The sequence below is a fragment of the Hyperolius riggenbachi genome, chromosome 2, assembly GCF_040937935.1.
Source record: "Hyperolius riggenbachi isolate aHypRig1 chromosome 2, aHypRig1.pri, whole genome shotgun sequence".
Taxonomy (NCBI): domain Eukaryota; kingdom Metazoa; phylum Chordata; class Amphibia; order Anura; family Hyperoliidae; genus Hyperolius; species Hyperolius riggenbachi.
The window spans coordinates 148,850,256-148,868,516 of NC_090647.1; the positions used below are offsets into that span (position 1 = coordinate 148,850,256).

At 42.3% G+C, this 18,261-nt stretch overlaps 1 protein-coding gene across 1 annotated transcript in view; it reads left to right on the top strand.

Annotated features, from left to right (window-relative positions):
* C1QL4 (complement C1q like 4) overlaps positions 1 to 17,876 on the top strand; it is a 92,278-nt gene extending 74,402 nt beyond the window's left edge. The window contains exon 2 of the mRNA XM_068265189.1: positions 16,311 to 17,876. Coding sequence (XP_068121290.1) covers positions 16,311 to 16,490 — 180 coding nt within the window. The 3' untranslated portion in view covers positions 16,491 to 17,876. The remainder of the gene's footprint in view (positions 1 to 16,310) is intronic.
* Positions 17,877 to 18,261: the final 385 nt, after the last annotated feature.

Genomic DNA, 18,261 nt, shown 5'->3' on the forward strand with positions numbered 1-18,261 from the left:
AGGTCTTCTACTGAATAGGTGCTGGCTTAATGAACAGGCAGAGCCGAGATTCAGGTCTCCTGTGTCAGAGGCAGAGCCCTTAACCATTACACCATCCAGCCACCATCATAATAATAACAATATGGTAGGACATAATGCTGGGTACACACAATGCAATTTCCCATCCGATTGACGGGATCTGACAGTTATTTCCGACATGTCCAATCTGCTCCTGATCGACAACGGGATTGATCGGGAGCAGTTTGGATACAGATAATAATGAGGACAGCTGACATCTGTAATGAATGGGAAAGTGAAGCATTCTGCAAGGTCCCAACTTCCTTATTTATTAGCACACAGCAGGGCACAGGGCTGTGCGCATACCTGGCTCTGTGCTCTATCACATTCCCCAGAGCTGCTCCATCCTCTGGTTCACACCCTGCTGCTGCTACATCATCCAAAGCCAACGGTAGCAGGGAAAAAAAGTGGCGGGCAGTACATAGTGCAGGCAGCAGCACGGTGCCGTGCATATGCATACATATATTCTGATGCCTAAGCTTTTGCCTTTGTAAAAGGATTGAGTATAATTTCATTTATTAATTGCGAACAGTCATTTATTAACAGCTGTTCGCAATTAATAAATGAAATTCTATTCGATACTTTTACAAAATATCCTCTACTTCTTTTAGAAAAATGGTTTTAAAGCGTTATAATTCTACATATTTTCTTGAATTGGGTGCCTCCTACCACCTAAATTCTCCATCCCTATTAGCCATTCCAAACCAGCTGACTTCAGTTTAAAAGGTAATGCTGTTGCATTATGGGACAAAAGTTTACCACTGGTAAACACACATAAGTTTGTGAACACATGCGGTGGTGATTGTGAAAATCTCAACGTGAAGGGGCACTCTGCATTTGCTAGAGGCAATCTCCATTCCTACTCTTCATATTATTATTTGGGGGCCTTCTGCATATTATTCATTGGGTGCACTCTGCATGCTGCTGTTAGGGGGGAGAATTTGGGGTGGGACCGGATTATCCTTGGAAGGCAGTAGGCACTAGGCACTAGGGATGCTCATTCGGATTCCACGGAAATGCAAATTCCGAAATTCCGATCGGAAATTGCATTTCCGCATCGGAATGCGGAAATCGGTAATGCAAGTGCGTTAGGCGGATTTCCGCCGGAAATCGCGGAAATTTCCGCCGGAAATCGTGGAAATTCTGCCCGACTTTAACATCGATTTTCTCAAAAACTATAAGGTCTTTTTGAAAACTTTTTTTGCATCTTGTTCAGGAGATTCTGCTTAATAAACCCTGAACATTTGGTGTTTCTAGAACTTACGGGGGCTTTGCTATTAACCGCTAAAGTCGGCAGATTTTTACTGTAATGTAAAATGCAGAAAATCCGCATCTGCTTATTTTCTGCATTTACACTACAGTAAAAATCCGCCGACTTTACCGGTGAATAGCAAAGCCCCCGTAAGTCCTAGAAACACTAAATTTGCAGGATTTATTAAGCAAAATCTCCTGAACAAGATGCAAAAAAAAGTTTTCAAAAAGACCTTATTGTTTTTGAGAAAATCGATGTTAAAGTTGGGCGGAATTTCCGCGATTTCCGGCGGAAATTCCGCATTGGAATGCGGAAATTGGTAGCGGAAAGCGGAATCGTTATTTGGCAATGTCGGAATGTGGATTTACCGCGGAATCGGAAATTGGTATTTCCGACCATCCCTAGCTAGGCACTCTGCCTAATTACAAATGAAACTCGAAAAATTTGAATATTGTGCAAAAGTTAATTTAATTCACTAATTTAACTCAAAATGTGAAATAGGGACCCTTTGTAGTTGTTTGGGATTAATTAGCTGATTAGAGTCTGACACTTTGAGCCTAGGATATTTAACATTTTCACAATATTCTAACAGTCTGAGATTTGATTTTAGGGTTATCATAAGCTGTAAGCCATAATCATCAAAATTATAACAAATAAAGCCTTGAATTATCTCACTTTGCATGCAATGAGTCTATTTCATATATTATTTTCACCATTTAAGTTGAATAAGGCCCGGTTCACATTAGCGTTCCAGGTCCGGCTTTCCCGGACCCGGAACGCTCCGTACACAGCGGATGGTGAATGGATACATTGTTAATCAATGTATCCATTCACACTCGTGCGACCGTCCGGATCCGGATCTGATCCGGGAACGCAGCTCCAGGACGATCCGGCTTTTTTCCAACTTGCTCCATTTTTGCCGTATGTCCCCGTGCGGCTGCGGACCCGGGCCGGATCCTGACCTGAACATGCGGCCATGCTGTGCAATGAGAAACAGATGTTTCTCATCACACTGGCAATAGGACCGGATGCTTCTAGCACCGGTCCTATGCCACTTGGGCAGGGACGGATCTAGGCCAAGTTGCCCCAAGTTGCGCCTGGGGCAAGGTCAGGTTTTGGCGCCTAAACTGCCATTCCCCATCCAAATTTTGCCGCCTTTTTAAGAATTCAACAATCTGCGCCTGGGGCAAGAGGCCCGCTTGCCCCCCCTAGATCCGTCCCTGCACTTGGGGGGCCCAGACTACACGCCGGTATCCCCCATGCTTGCGGTGCCTTTCTGGTACTGCAATGTATCTAGTTCCGGCTACTTTATTGTAGCCGGAACTGATACATTCCAGATCCGCAACTTGTGGCCACCGCAGAGACCCGTACGGTCTCTTTGCGGCCCCCGGACACTTGCGGACTCGAACCGCAAGTGTGAACGGGGCCTCAGTGACCTAAATGGACTTTTGCACAATATTCTAATTTTTTGAGTTTCACCAGTATGACGTTTTGAGAGACACTGCCTAATTATGCTGTTTATTATTGGAATTTGCTGGTTGTTCGATAAGTGCCTGGCATTGCAACGTATGTGTCTGTTGGTATTATGTACATATTTTGCATATAATTTGGAAAATATACATGACATTGTATATTGACAATATACATGACATTGTACATGACACTGCTTCATTACCATTATTTGCAGATTATTGTAATTTGCTTGAATATAGGGCCTGATTCACAAAGCCTTTCTGTTAAATTATCTAACCTTACTTATTAACTCACAATTTAACGCTCCTTAAATGACTTAAAGGGGAACTTCAGCCTTAACAAACATACTGTCATTAAGTTACATTAGTTATACTAATTAAAATAAATAGGTAATATAATCTCTTACCCACCATGTTTTAAAAGAACAGGCAAATGTTTGTGATTTCATGGGGGCAGCCATCTTTTTGGTTGAAAGGAGGTGACAGGGAGCATGACACACAATTCCAACTGTCCTGTGTCCTGATCACGCCTCCCAGCTGCACGTGCTAGCTTTAAATCTCAAATTCAAAATAAAAAAACAAAAACAAATTTGCACCAAAACAGCAGAAAAAGAACAATAATATCAGAAGTCTCATCCTGCTTTGCACAGCATCAGGGGAAAAATGCCCGGGCAGTTATCTACTGTGCAGGCCTGGGTAAGAAAAACAAAGTTCTGATGCTGTGAAACTGTTAAAGAAACATCAAGCCTTTTCAGTGCTGCTTGGTAGATTTTTAGTCTGGAGGTTAACTTTAATTAATGATTTAGCTGCTTGGTAGATTTTTAGTCTGGAGGTTAACTTTAATTAATGATTTAGCTCTCCTTAACTGACTTAATTCATTGTATAACTCTCCTTAACTGACTTAAATCATGGTTTAGCTCTCATCTATTTATCTCATGAATTATCTCTCCTTATTTGTTTATCCCATGCATTAGCACTCCTTACAGTTAAGGTGAAAAATAAGTAAGCTTTGTGAATCAACCCCATAGTATTTTACTTCTACTTCTTAAACACGTGCTGCATATTTTCTTTTTTCTTTATTCTTCGGACTGTAGAAAACATGATTACTGCATATATTATATGGTACAAGGTTTATTTTATGTTGGGCATGTTTATATGACATTGTGAAAGGTGTGTTTAATGTTGTTAGTCCGGTCCCCAAGTAGTCTCAAAAATAAACCAGACCTTGATCTGAAAAGTTTGAGGACCTCATATTACCACTGATGGCTAGAATGGTCTGATTTAGCAATCCAGTGGTAGCAATAATCACTCAGATACATGAAAAGCAAAGTGAAAAAGCAGTAATAAGCCACAATATTACTGTAAATTATTACTGTTTTCATACTAAACGTGTTATAATTGGCCACTGTTAATTCAAAACGTTGCATCTCCACACATACCTGTAACGATTGGTGTCAGCAACACAGATTTTTCTGATTATTGGTGATCTGCAGAATCACCAATAATACTAGTATAGCCAGACACGGGACACCCAATGTGATATAGTGTTTGCTGCAACAGTAATCAGAGAAGTTATCTCCCGAGAAGCGGGAGATGCAGAGACTACTGCAGCCAATGATTCTCTGAGGAGCAGAGAATTCAGATAGTACTGTAGCCAGTGGACACCTGAGGAGCAGGAACCACTGACTGAGCTGCAAGAGTGATAACTGGTGGAATGAGTGTTTATGATTGTACTGCAGCCGAGGATTCCCCGAGGAGTAGGGAATCAGATTGTACTGCAGCCAGTGGACACCTGAGGAGCAGGGACCACTGACTGGGCTGCAAGAGTGATGACTGGAGTATAGAGAGATTATGATTAGACTGCAGCCAAGGATTCCCTGAGAAGCAGGGAATCAGATGGTACTGCAGCCAAGGATTCCCTGAGGAGCAGGGAATCAGACTGTACTGCAGCCAGTGGACCTCTATGAGGTAGAGACCACTGACTGTGCTGCAAGATGGCCTCCTGAGGAGCAGGTGACCATAAACCTGTGCTTGCAACTAATGAACACCTGAAGAGCAAGTGTCGTGGTACAGTAAAGCTGATCACCTAAGGGTTAGGTGACAGCCAGAAAGGCCAGACAAGCAAGGTCAGTAGCATTCGGACAGATAAGGTACAGAGACGGAAGACTGATTCGGTATCCGGGTACAGGCAATGTCGGCAACAGGATATCAGATAGGCAGAGGTACCGAATCAGTAAGCAGGAGAATAGTCAGGAAAGCCAGAGATCATAACAGGTAACAGAAATGTATCAATCCTACTCTAGGTGTGAAGACCTTGGTTTCAACACCTGGGAACTAGTCTAACACATAAACAGTGGCAATCTAGCAATCACCTAGTCTTAGGTGTGAAGTCCTTGGTTTCAACACCTGGGAACTAGTCTAACACATAAACAGTAGCAATGTCGCAATCTCCTAGTCTTTAGGTGTGAAGTCCTTGGTTTCAACACCTGGGAACTAGTCTAATGAATGGTATACAAGTCTCACAATACAATAGTGTAATAAGCTATCAACAGAATCTGACTAAGTGTGAATTCCCAGCTCCGGCTGGTTCTAACACACTGTAAGATCTGACTAGGGTCTGAAAGCTCACACGTAAGCATTCGCAACAGCAGACAACTTGCAACTGACAGGCAAGTCCTATATATACCCAGAGTGCTCCACAGCGCCGCCCCAGTCACTCAGCCAATCCAAAGCATAGCTGGAGTCAGCTGATCGGCTTGATCAGCTGACTCCCCTTCTGCTAGCATAAAGGTCCTGTCGCCTGGCGCGCGCACGCATAGCTCTCAATCTGCGTGCACTAGAAGGACCAGGCGAATCAGCAGCATGTTGGTGCGCAGCAGAAGCCGCCGGCTGGAGCGGGGAGATAGCCGCCATGCCACTTGCCCATGCGGCGGCATCTCCTCTATTCATTACAATACCTCTATAAAGATGTTTTACTAAAGAGGAATGCAGTGGAGCTTAGTTGTGTCCACTGTTTATGTAATTTTCCCTGCATCTGACTGAATGCTTTAACTGACATTTTCTCAGAAGCATCATTCTGTGGAGGCAAGGGAAGTAAGTGCTAATGACAAGATTAAGCATCCAAACAATGACCATAATGAGTCCCAGTAACCTTTGTGCATCCAAACGATGACCACATCAAAGTTTGGGTACCAGTAACCTCCATGCATCCAAACAATGACCACATCGCAGTTTGAGTCTCAGTAACCATCATGCATCTGCACCACACATTTGTCTGTCATCTAAACCAGGTGTCATCTTCTGTTTACAGCTAGATGCTAAGAAATAAACAATTAAAAAGAGAAGGGCACCACCTAAACAGTGGGAATGTTTATATGAACAAATAACTGGTGCAATAATCCAAAGTAAATGCAAAATCTAGTTTTATTGAGCCAATTGTATAAAATATAAAAACAATTAAAAACAAGGCAACGCCGTGCCCAGCCAACAATTCCCTTGTATTGTGTGATAACAAAATTAGTAAGCTCTGCTGTAAAGTAGTTTAACTGCACAACCTGTGACTAAATGTTTAAAAGTAATGATGATAATAATATCAATAAAGTTATATTTGATATAGCATATATAACCTGATGGGTAGCATCAGTGTCAAAATAATGGTATTGAAAATAAGTAATTGTGTAATTGACACTGTATTGCTATAATCCACAGGGAATATATGCTGTCACAGTATTATGCAATTCAGATAATAACATCTCCTGTGCAGAGCATCTAAAAAATTGTGCTAAACAGTCAGTGAATCAGCAGAACAGAAAGACCTCATTGAGGATGACAATGGTTTGATACAAACAACAAGATAAGGTGCAGATCAACAGGTAAAAGACCACTAACTATGGAAGTGCAAAAAAGTGAACTAAGTGAAACATAAGGTAGAGCAAGTACAGGAGAGAGGTAGCAGAGCTTACCCAGTAAAAGATATAAGGATGGCTGGGGACGGCTGCAAAGGCGCTCCTGCGCCCGTCCGACTAGTTCCGCCGAAGCTGCTGTGGGACTATGCTAAGAAATAGACCATGGGGTGGGGAATCCACAGGCCAGGACTAGACATACCAGGGTAAAACACCCTGGTTAATGCCACAATTGTTTCCACAGTAAACACACCACCTGTCAGATGCTCGTGGAAAAGAGGCCTGAGATTGGTGTCTGGATATGGGATTTCATTCTTCTTACTGAAGTGTAAATTTGATCGAAAGTTAATACTGTAAGGATTCCTCCTGTGGCGTGTTCTGTCCATTGCGGTGGAGCCACAAACGGACAGTTCTGGCTTGTCAGTCTGCATTCGGTTGTGCATTCGCAATGAGTCACATTGTCATTTGCAATCGCTCTGCAGTTCTGGGCAGCTCAGGATGCTGTCATCATGCCAACAATGGCTTACTACAGCTGAACTGCAGCCAGATAGCCCCGGATTTCCTGCATGCATGTTGATGCAAAGAACTGCATGCATTTGTTATGATAGTCTTTCAGCTAGCAAATGGTAACCAAGCCAGCTCAGGAGTGAATGATTACCATTCAGCTGTGTGGAGATTTGCATGCTCCATCCATTGGCTGATGCCAGCATAAAAGTCTGCCTCCCCTTTTAGACCTCGCCCGTCATAGTTTCAGCTCTGTCTAAGCTGTTACTGGGTCCTTTGATACTGTGAATAATATTCCTTGTCTTGTTACTTTCTAGTTCAGTTATCTTGTAGAGCTACGATTATATATTTCCCACGGGGACATATATACGTACTCCTTCTAGTGCAGAGAATTTGTATTGTTTGTATTGCCTAGTTAGTTCGCTGTATTGCTCCAGTCCAGATCAAGCTAGTCTCCTTGCTTATGTTATATATTGGTTTATCGCCAATGTATACATATTCTAGTCAGCATTTGTTATTTTACTTGTATTCGTGTTACAGTAATATATTAGTGTGTTAGGCTTGGTGGTATATTCTCCACAGTCAGCACGTGGTGTATATTCTGACGTGAAGGAGGTACACACGCTAGCACAAGGTACCAGGTTATCCCCAGTTTAGTGGAGGAGAGGACTGACTCCAACAGGAGAGCAGAGCAGGCGTAGATCCGAACAGCCACAAACACTATAGTGGCTCAGCGCAAGGTAGCGCTGAGCGCATAAACCAGAACTCATAAGATCAGGACAGGTAACAGAATGAACACTTGCTTAACTAGTCACTGCTTAAGTGACAGCAAGCATCCATAACAAGACAGACTGGAATGAGGCAGCCAATGCGATTGCAGCGGTGGCGTACCTCACATGGACAGGACAGAATAGTCAGGAAATAGAGTAAAAGAAGGCAGATGTAATACACACAAATATACAATAGGTATGATTTCCTAGCGTATTACGATTACAGCTATCAATGAAACTACAAACGACTGACTGAAATATGTATATATCGGCGATAAACCGATATATGACAAAAGCAAGGAACACTAATTAAGAACTGGAGCAGGACAAGGAACAGGACTAGGAAGGATTCGCTACTTCTACGCAGAAGTGAGTGCAATCCATGCAAGATAACAGGAACAGGACTGAACTAGCTAAGCACGGGTGATCACAATACGCGGAACCCACCTAAACGTGCTGAAAACTGACTGACTGAACACAGGATATACAACAGTTCGAGTACGTATATATCAGCGACACTGATGTATTAACGTAACACGAATACAAGGAAAATAACAAACGCGCTAGTATGTGTATATATCGGCGATGAACCAATATACGATGCAAGACCAGCAAAGTAGCAAATACTGATAGCAGGAACAAGAACTAGAAGGACTCACTGACTCCTACGCAGGAGATCAGTGCAGTCCACATGAATTAACATTAGAACTAGAAACACGATCTGGGGCCAAAGTGACAGCAAGACAGGTTGGTGCTGCTGAGACTATGATAGCCCATGGAGCACTGCAGGAAGCAGTTCTTTATACTGAGGTCATCCAATGGGAGCAGACATGCAGATTCCCACACAGGTAAATGATAATCAATCACAGGCTGACAGCAGGAAAAGGCAGACAAGGATATGCAGCCTGCCAGAAAGGGATTGCAGCTCCATTGCAGCAGACAATGTTTGTTTTCACAAAAGCATGTTAAACTGTCATTAACTTCAGAGCGACTGCAGATGGAATCAACATTCCGTGTGAGCGCACGCAAAACTATGCGAACAAATGCGCGCAAAGAAATCAAAAACTGCTTGTCTACAGTAAAACTGCAGCCAGCAGTACATGCTGCAGAAGTGATCATAACACAGTGCCGCTGATATATACGTACTCGAACTGTTGATATCCTGTGTTCAGCTAGTCAGTTTTTAGCACATTTTGGTAGGTTGCGCTTAGCATGATCACCCGTGCTTAGCTAGCATAGTCCTGTCCTTGCGAGGTAGCCATTGCTGCGGTTGCTATTGGCTACCTCACTCCAGTCTGTCTTGTATCTGTCTGAATGTTTACTATTGCAAGAGCAGCACAACATCGCACTGCGCTGCCATTGTGTCTTATCAGAAGCCCAGAGCTGCAGTTGCTCTGGGCAGCCTGTGTAGCCTCTTCCATTATCCAGCTCTTAGCCTTGTTGTGCTGGGTGGTCAGAAAGTATGACCCACCAGCATTACAAATACTTACCTTAGTAGAGGCAAGCCTGTGGATAGCTCCGAATCTTGCTCCATCGTTCATGAACCCCACCAATCCAGCACTGTGGCCATTTCAGCAAATCTAAAAGAGCTTGTCGGATTTGCTCCGGAGCGGTGCACCCTTTCGTGTACGAGCGCGGTCACACTGTGCCTCTGTATCCTTCTGAGCTTGCGCAGTAGAACAGAGACACTTGTTGTTTCCTCTGTGCATGAGCGGCTTCAAAGAATAGGAGGGTCCCAGCAAGAAGAGGTGGGGTCAAGGTGAGCGTGCAAAACTTCTGGATACTTTTCTTATTTCTTCCGACAGATTTGCTTCAAATATGCACCTCCCCCGAAAGTATAATGCTTTTAAACCATTACATTTATGATGCAGCGCTGCGTAATATGTTGGTGCATTTATAAATACAAGAATTTTAAATCAGGATGATACCATTTATTGGCTAACTTAAAAGAATAAACATAACCAAGCTTTTGGCTTTGCAGCCTTTGTCGGGCTTACAATCCTGTATGCCCAACGAAGGCTGAAAAGCCGAAAGCTTGCTTATATTTATTCCTTTAAATTAGTCAATAAATGGTATCATCTGATTTAAAATTCTTGCTTTTACTGATGGCTAACACTGTACAATACCTTACTGCTACTTATAAATACAATAAATAAATACATGCAAAGTGTCCTCATTGCAGATTTACATAATTGTTAGTATTACTATTATTATTGTAATATAGCATGACTAAAGATACCACAGCAGACTGGATGACACTCAGAATATACAATACACAGTGCAGCAGTGTTAGTGTTTCTTTCAATCATTTAGTCTTTGCACCATGCATTGTATTCCCTGTATTAAGAATGAAGTTCAGTTCTGCTTTAGACAAAAATAATGTTTCCAGAAAGCAAAATCGCTATTTATGCTGTCTAGGGCTCAGACAGCAGACATTTATATAATCGATCACTAGCGATTTGATGGGTCGCAATGAAATGTTTAGCTTTAGCAAAATATAGTTAATTTCTCTTTTTAATTATCATTTAACACATGTATTTATCTTCTGTGTAAAATAAATACACGCTTTAATTAATTGTGTCAGTGATTACCATCAGACACTCATTAGCCTACAGTTGGCATACTCTAAAGCACTGGTAATTAATATACTTTATGACAGCTCTGCTCCATTGATATCAGCTGCCTTCACCAGCTTGGATTGGCCTCTTTGTTTGCAGTTAGGAGCTGTGTTGTAGCGCCGTGACTGGTTTATGTTTTCCATTTAGAGGAGAAATTAGAAAACTTTGAATGGTATTATATTGTTCTTTTTTTTTCTGTAGCTGTGAGTTAATTTCTATACACGTTGGCCATACCTAGTCTATTCTAAAGCTCCGTACTCGGCCGAGGTGGTCGATAGCAAATTCAGCCTGTATACAGCAGCCCCTGACCCTCTTGGTCACTAGGCATGTCTGCGCCACTCCACCTCCCTGCATGGAAATAGAACACACGTTGCTAGTCTAGAGGCTAACAAAACATCTGTCAGCATCGGCCCAACCATGTGTACAAGGCTTTACTGTGATCCTGAGGTATACCTGAGCAATATAAACTGATAGCATGATGAACAAGTACATGATAAGAGATCAGTGAAAACTGCAATTTTTGCTTCAAGAGCTATACCCTAAAGAATGAAATGCAAATTACACAATTACTGTTGTTGCTGTCAGGAATAAGTCCTCAAGTATCAGGAAAAAGTCTCTGCCTTTTTAAGTACTTTTAAAACCTTTTTATTGGATCATTAATTTAGATGGCTTTACTAATCAACAGGGACAACCAAGGATGGAACTTCATTCCAATCAGTAACTGATAGCCCTTTTCCATGAGAAATCTTAACTTTTTTCAAATAGATCATCAGGGATGTCTGTATGGCTGATATTGTGATGACCCCCCTCCCTACAGTGTGATGTCAGGACCGTGGTTCTGACAGTTTCCTAGTTGTGAACCTTGTTCCAATGTGGGAAATACCAGCTGTTTCCTACTGCTAAGTAATCAGTATCTTCCTCTGTGCATATGTATATTTATAAAAAAAAATACATTTTAGCCTATCACAATGTTAGTGGGCGTGGTTATAAATAATAGCAGTTGGTGCTGTCTAGTTTTTTTCTTGTCTGCCAGTAGTAAAGGTGATGATGTGCAGGCTCATTGTGGATCAAACATGAACAAATTACATGGCAAATATCAATAATTTATTGATCTCTGTTCAATTTTTTAACTTCTTACTTTGCAATGTATTGATTTATTTGTTTCCCCTTTCTGCTAAAGTTCCTCTTTAAAGGCAGATGAATACCAGCATTTGTTTTTATGAACTTCCCCATAAGAGTGGTTCATAATGGAGTGTGCCATTGGGTGGGGTGGGGTGGGGGTCAACCTCTCTACTAACCTAAAGGGTGCTGCTCCTCTGCCACCAAGCCTGTGTGGGATGTGCCATCTCCTCCACAGAGCAGACTGACCGCTTCTACTGAAATTTGTAGTTTCCCTGGAAGTGTCTTGTTTACGCATGCATCGCAATGCATGCCAGGAGATGCAGAACATCTCTGTACTCACATCCACAGACTACATTTCCCAGCATGCATTGCTGGGAACTACAACATTTGGTAGAATCTAATGTGAGTACAAATGCCCCAATGTATCGCCGAGAGATCCGGAGAGTGCCAGATCATCTCAGCCAAATGCATTGTTTTCCACCTTAGCTTGCCTGCTGGAAGCTGCTCAGTCATGCACCGTGCCATCCTCCCTTCTCCCGCTCCATAGCAACAGAACGCACCGTGGCAACACATCTGTACAGCACTCGGCCTTGGATTGTCAGCCGAGAGTCTGGATCCCTGCAGGCATCAGTCATTGAGCAAGGGTTTAATTATGTTGTGAATTACCTCTCCTTTTCTGTATTAACTAATGCTTATTATACTTAAACCTTTTTTATCTTATGAATTATCTTACCTTATACTTTTTGTAAAAAAAATTAATTTTGTGAATTAATCCTCTAGTTTGTTATCACATTCTTTGTTTGTATTACCTGGGTTTGCTTCACTCTGTCGGCTCAACATAGTATATTAGCATCAGCTGTGTAATGTGAGGGCCTGCTTCTAGGGAAGATTGCTACATATATACAGTATATCTTACCTCTAAGTTGCTGCTTGTATTTTAGCCATGCTACAGTCTGATATGACCCAGGGGATAGCTGCAAACGCTGGCCACCTCATAGCAGACAGTCGTGAACTAATCCATGGCAGGGATGTTGGGTTACATCTGGTCAGTGATGCTCACCAACCCAGCATAATCTTAATATGCTTTGTTGGGTAACACACCTATAGTGAAAAAGGAAGGGAACTTTTAAAGAAATAAACATATTTACATTTTAAACAGTACAATGTTCAAAAACATTGATGGAATATCAAGGAATTCACTCATCAAGATGAATTGAATGTGGCTAACAGGATCTCCAACTAATGTTCAGCTGACTTTAGTTGAAGCTGTAATTGGTGTTTTCTCCTGTCTTGCTACTGCTCAGTCTGATAGTTTAGATGTTTTCCCTTTTTGCTTTTATTGGTAGACAAGAAGCAGGGCTGGTTCTAGACTTTCTGTTGCCTGAAGCAAACCTCGGAGGATACCTTCACTATATATATTCAGCCAGGACATTGCACGTGAGCAAGCGCCGGTTTTGGCGTGAAACGGCTGTAGTGCCGTCCTGTTCACACCCTGGTCACCCTTCCCAGCTCACCAGACACCCTCCACCACCCAGGTTTGATGTATCTTTACTATTTGTCAAACTGTTGCATTCGTGGTTGTATGCTGTTTACTGAATAAAAGGTCTTAAAGAGACAGATGCACAGTCATCTCTTTATGTGCCTATATATATTTATACCTCACCTCATAATATATACCTCACATCATATATACTGCCCATATAAACCCCATCACCGGCAAGAGATCATTGTGGCCAGTTAGAGGGTAAACAAACATATTTATCTTCCTACTCCTAAAAATGAAGTTTTTTTGCATATCCCATGGTTATTTTTATATCATAAAAATTACAAAGTAGGTTAAATGTTTTACAGTATCTAATCAGTGGCAACCTATTAAGGGCTCGTTTCCACTAGTGCGGCGTGCGTCTCACAGACGCACGCCAGCACTGAGCGAGTGGGCGGGATCGCAGGCGAATCCCATGAGCCGTGCCATGCGCGGCTATGAGATTCGCAGCCTCCGCCGCGAATTCTGCTGGGGGTTCTGGCCGAATCGCTCCCGCAAGCGATTCGGCCGCGGCGCCGTTATCCCCTATGGCAGAGTTTCCCCTGCGATTCATGTGCGGGGAAATTCTGCGGAATTACGGCGGAAACCGCAATAGTGGAAACGGGCCCTTAGTGTCCCAGAGTTAGAAAAGGGTCAATAGTTCATGTACGGTATTTTATCCCTTCCTGTCCTCAGAAGTTTTATTCTGCCAGGAAAACTTTTATGGCACTAATTTGATTATCAGTGATGTTTACTATATTCCAAACAAGATACAAACAAGACAAAAGCTGTCACTTCTATGCCTAGAAATTAACTCTTTCAGACAGCAAAATAAAGCAAGTAAAACAGCCTGGTTATTAATATTTTTTGTACTGTGCATACAAATGTTTATCTCATCATGTCACATATCACCTTGGGTACACTTTAAAGCTATTTTCCTCAGACCCTGAAATTGTTGTCAATACTTTTAACTGTGATGTATATGATGTACAATAAACAGACTAATCATGTATGCAGCGGAGCTCCTAGGATGGTTACAGTATATGTAGTCTTTTTGAGTTACACACTTTAGTGGATCACAGTATTACAAGGGGATACAGTATTACAAGCTCCTGTAAAACACTGTTTCTTTGTTGATTTGTCACTTCTTAAATGCTGAATAAGGGATTAAAGCACATAAGGCATTTGTGTCTAGGATGTCAGTAGGTTCCAAGGTCAAATAGGTCTGGGCACTTGGATGCTGATAGGTGTGCAGGTCACGGTCAGCAAGGGCTTAGCAGCACATACATTATTATGAGGGGGAACGGGGAGTACTGTACAGCTGCAGTCTAATATTCCTATCGAAAACACCATTGCACGGCTTTACACCAGCTGCATCCTACTTGCAAACCAACATCTATTGCTCTGGAGAGCTTGAGAACTATGAAATTGCACCATGTTTGTGGATCTATCAGTTATTCAAGAAACTGTTGGAATTAACATCTGATATTTATGCCTATATGGGACTGCGATTGAGTCCAGTGCTATATAACAACAAGGATATAGGCCTTTGTCTCCTGTTCTGTGATTGGGTCCAGGATTTTCGACTTTATATGCAATGTGACATGCGTCAAGTGTGCAAGTTCTCCACCATATACCTTGCTTTTGTTTCTGGATTCGGGATTGGCAGCTCACATATGTAGTATTTATAAGGAATTTATACAACTCCACAGCAGTGCTGCTGCACCAACACCAGCTTTTTGTCCATAAACTGTTGCTCTTGATCAGAGGACTGCAGCGTCTAAGTGGCTCTTTAGGGGATACTTTCTGTGGCTTTTTAGATAACTGTAGTTTGTGAAGTATCTATATGTTTGATAACTATTTATGTGGTTTGATGTAATTTAAGATTAAAGTTTAAAGTGACTTTTTGCATGCACCCAAGAGTCAGTTACCTTTTGTACTGTTGCCTATTGGAAACAACCCACCAGTAATAAAAATGTTACTCTCAACTTTCCTTGCATTCAATTTATATTTTAGTGTGACTTCAAATCACCATTTTAAAAGTATAAAAAGTGTCAGGATATTGCAATGAGAGCTATAACTAGTACAGGAATAAGGCTAATTTTTCTAACTAGGAGTTTTATAATGTGTTGGAAGTTTCAATCGCCTACATGCAAAAAGGGCCCCTGGAAATTTGGCTGCCCGTAATAGCTGCTAGTAGAATACTGGTAAATTCCCCAATATATATCACACTATTATGCAGTGCAAGTTATGATAGTAAAATATCTGTAACTTATGCCGATATTTTACTACATCTAAACCTAACCCTATTCTCACACAGAACCCTCCCTCTACTAATGCCTTATCCCAACCACCCTCCCCTCCGATGCCTAACCTTAAACCACCCACACTCCGATGCCTGACCTCAACCAACACCACCCTGTATGCCTAACCTTAGCCCCCACGATGCGTAACTTTAACCACACCCACCTTGCATGCCTAATGTTAACCCCCCCCCGACGTTTAACCATAACCACCCCCATGTTGCATGCCTAACCTTAAACACACACCCTGCACGCCTAACCTTAGCCCCCTCCCCCGACGCCTAACCTTAACCACCCCCACCTTGCTTGCCTAACCTTAGCCACCCCCCCCCCAGCACGCCTAACCTTGACCCCCTGATGCCTTACCTTAACCACCCCCACTTGCATGCCTAACCTTAAACACACACCCTGCGCGCCTAACCTTAATCCCCCCAACGCCTAACCTTAACCACCCCCACCCTGCATGCCTAACCCTATCTGTCCCCCCAAATGCATAACCTTAACCAACTTAACTGCATGCCTATGCCTCAGTATCTATGCCAAATAAATAATATTAACATCAATGCTGATCTTAAATTTCATTTCAGTTTCATTTAACACATTCAACTACCTATTAGATTATTAGGTGCTTGCTTGCCTAGAACCCATAATATACTATACTTGTGCCTAAGCTGCGTTTACTTTGCAAGATAAAGCAAGATGACTCTTGCAAGTCATTGATTTGTAGCACATTGCTGGTACAGGTTTACTGCAGCTTTTGATGTTTTTTGTTCTCTTTATCCTTGCAGGTTCGGGCCAGTGCCATTGCTCAAGATGCAGATCAGAATTATGACTATGCCAGTAACAGCGTCATACTACATCTGGATGTGGGGGATGAGGTATACGTAAAGCTGGATGGAGGCAAAGTGCATGGTGGGAACACAAATAAGTACAGCACCTTCTCTGGTTTTATCATCTATCCTGATTGACGGATCAGACTTGCAAAAAAATATTTTCATGAACCCTTTCCTTGCCAGAACCTTGCAGAACATTCCTCCAGTAACCCCTCATCTGCAAAACTGATAGTGTTGCTCCGTATACATTCTCCTTACCGTCAAACCACTGGACGTGTCTTAACCCCTTTTGTGCTAGACATGGCTAGTGCATACAACCATGCTGATGACTGATCTAGCAAAGGAGAGGTTAGTCAGATGTTTTTCATTCTTTCAACATTGAATAAAGGTGGAAGCTTCCATTGTAGGGAGCCAGATTGACTTTTTTTCTAATTTATAAAACCTACTCATTCTTGTTGGCCATCAGACATTCCACCCTGGAGATCATGGATAAATTGATGTTCCGAAACTTGGTATATTGGCAAGAGATGGGGCATGGGACTATGCCTGGGGCAAATAATACACAGGGGTAAGGTCAGCCATCTGTGTGCATGTATGTCATTAATTTTGTGTTGCCACTTCTCAGTAAGTGGATTCAAAGAAAAGGTTAGAAAAGGATTCTTATCTATGGAGACTTCATTCCTAACACAGAGAGTATGGCACTCAGGAGACAGAGGAACACTTCTGAGTTCAGAGCTATGATCTTAGAAGACTTCCTCAAGCTACAAGGAAAGACGAAGGAAGTCATGGACTGTTCTCAGCAGTTTTTGATGTTCTAGGAGAAACCCTTGTTTAAAAAGTCTTAAATGTTTTATGTCTAAAGGCTATTAACCCCATAATGATGTAAGAGGATTACTCCAACTTCATGAAGACACATACAAGCATTTTGACATTCCGGCATCTAGTGGTGCAAAACATGCTAAATCTCTGGTATACAAACTTGCCTCTCTTCTTCTTCTCGACATGTTATTATATAAACCAAAGTCAATAACCTGCAGTCATCAGAGTGCCATGCAAAGGACTACAATTGCAGACACAGAGCATATTGGACCATATGATTACGTGTGTTGGGGCTAAACTACTATTCCTAATCCTCCAATTTCTGTGGTCACTCCCATAAAAACTGAACTAGGATGGCTGGAAGACATATTACAAGCAACAGGTTTATTTTAGGTAATCCTAAAATGACCATAAAGAAGTATAATTCATCTAACATGATCTTTGTATGTGAGTGAGTGTGTGAGTGAGTATGGTCATTGCTGGGTGTTCCTCTAAGCCCCATGTCCTCCACAGGAGAAGGAGGAGAGCAGAGATATGAACTGCATCCTCCTGTAATGACTCTGGCCCTAACAATAGTACTGTGGCTCTGCATGCTGCTGGGTTTACGTCTCCACTTCTGTCCCATGTCTCTGTGTTGTGCAGTGTGAACTGTTGGAGTGTTTTGTACAACTACTAATAAAACACGCGTGATTCCAAACCAAATTTTGAATTACTGTGTCTAAATTTCAGGACTTTGTACACACACTAGCTGGCTCTCGGGTGAGGCGGCTTGTCGGTCAGCATTTGTCAGCCAGTAATGTGTATTATACCAGTAAAGTATGCATTGTTTCTATGCTCTTTATGTAATGCATGTTACAGGGGCGTAGCTAGAAATGACTGGGCCCCATAGCAAAAAAATTTTATGCCCCCCCCCCCCACGACCTTCTAATCCCACGGACCTCGGACCTCCCACCCAAACATTCCTCCAGGACCCTCCTCTCCAACATTCCCACACCCCTCTAAGTACAGTATAAGTAGCTAGGTCTATAGGTGTCCCCAGTTTAGTTAGTAGTCAGGGGCGTATCTAGAAAATCACTGGGCCCCCTTG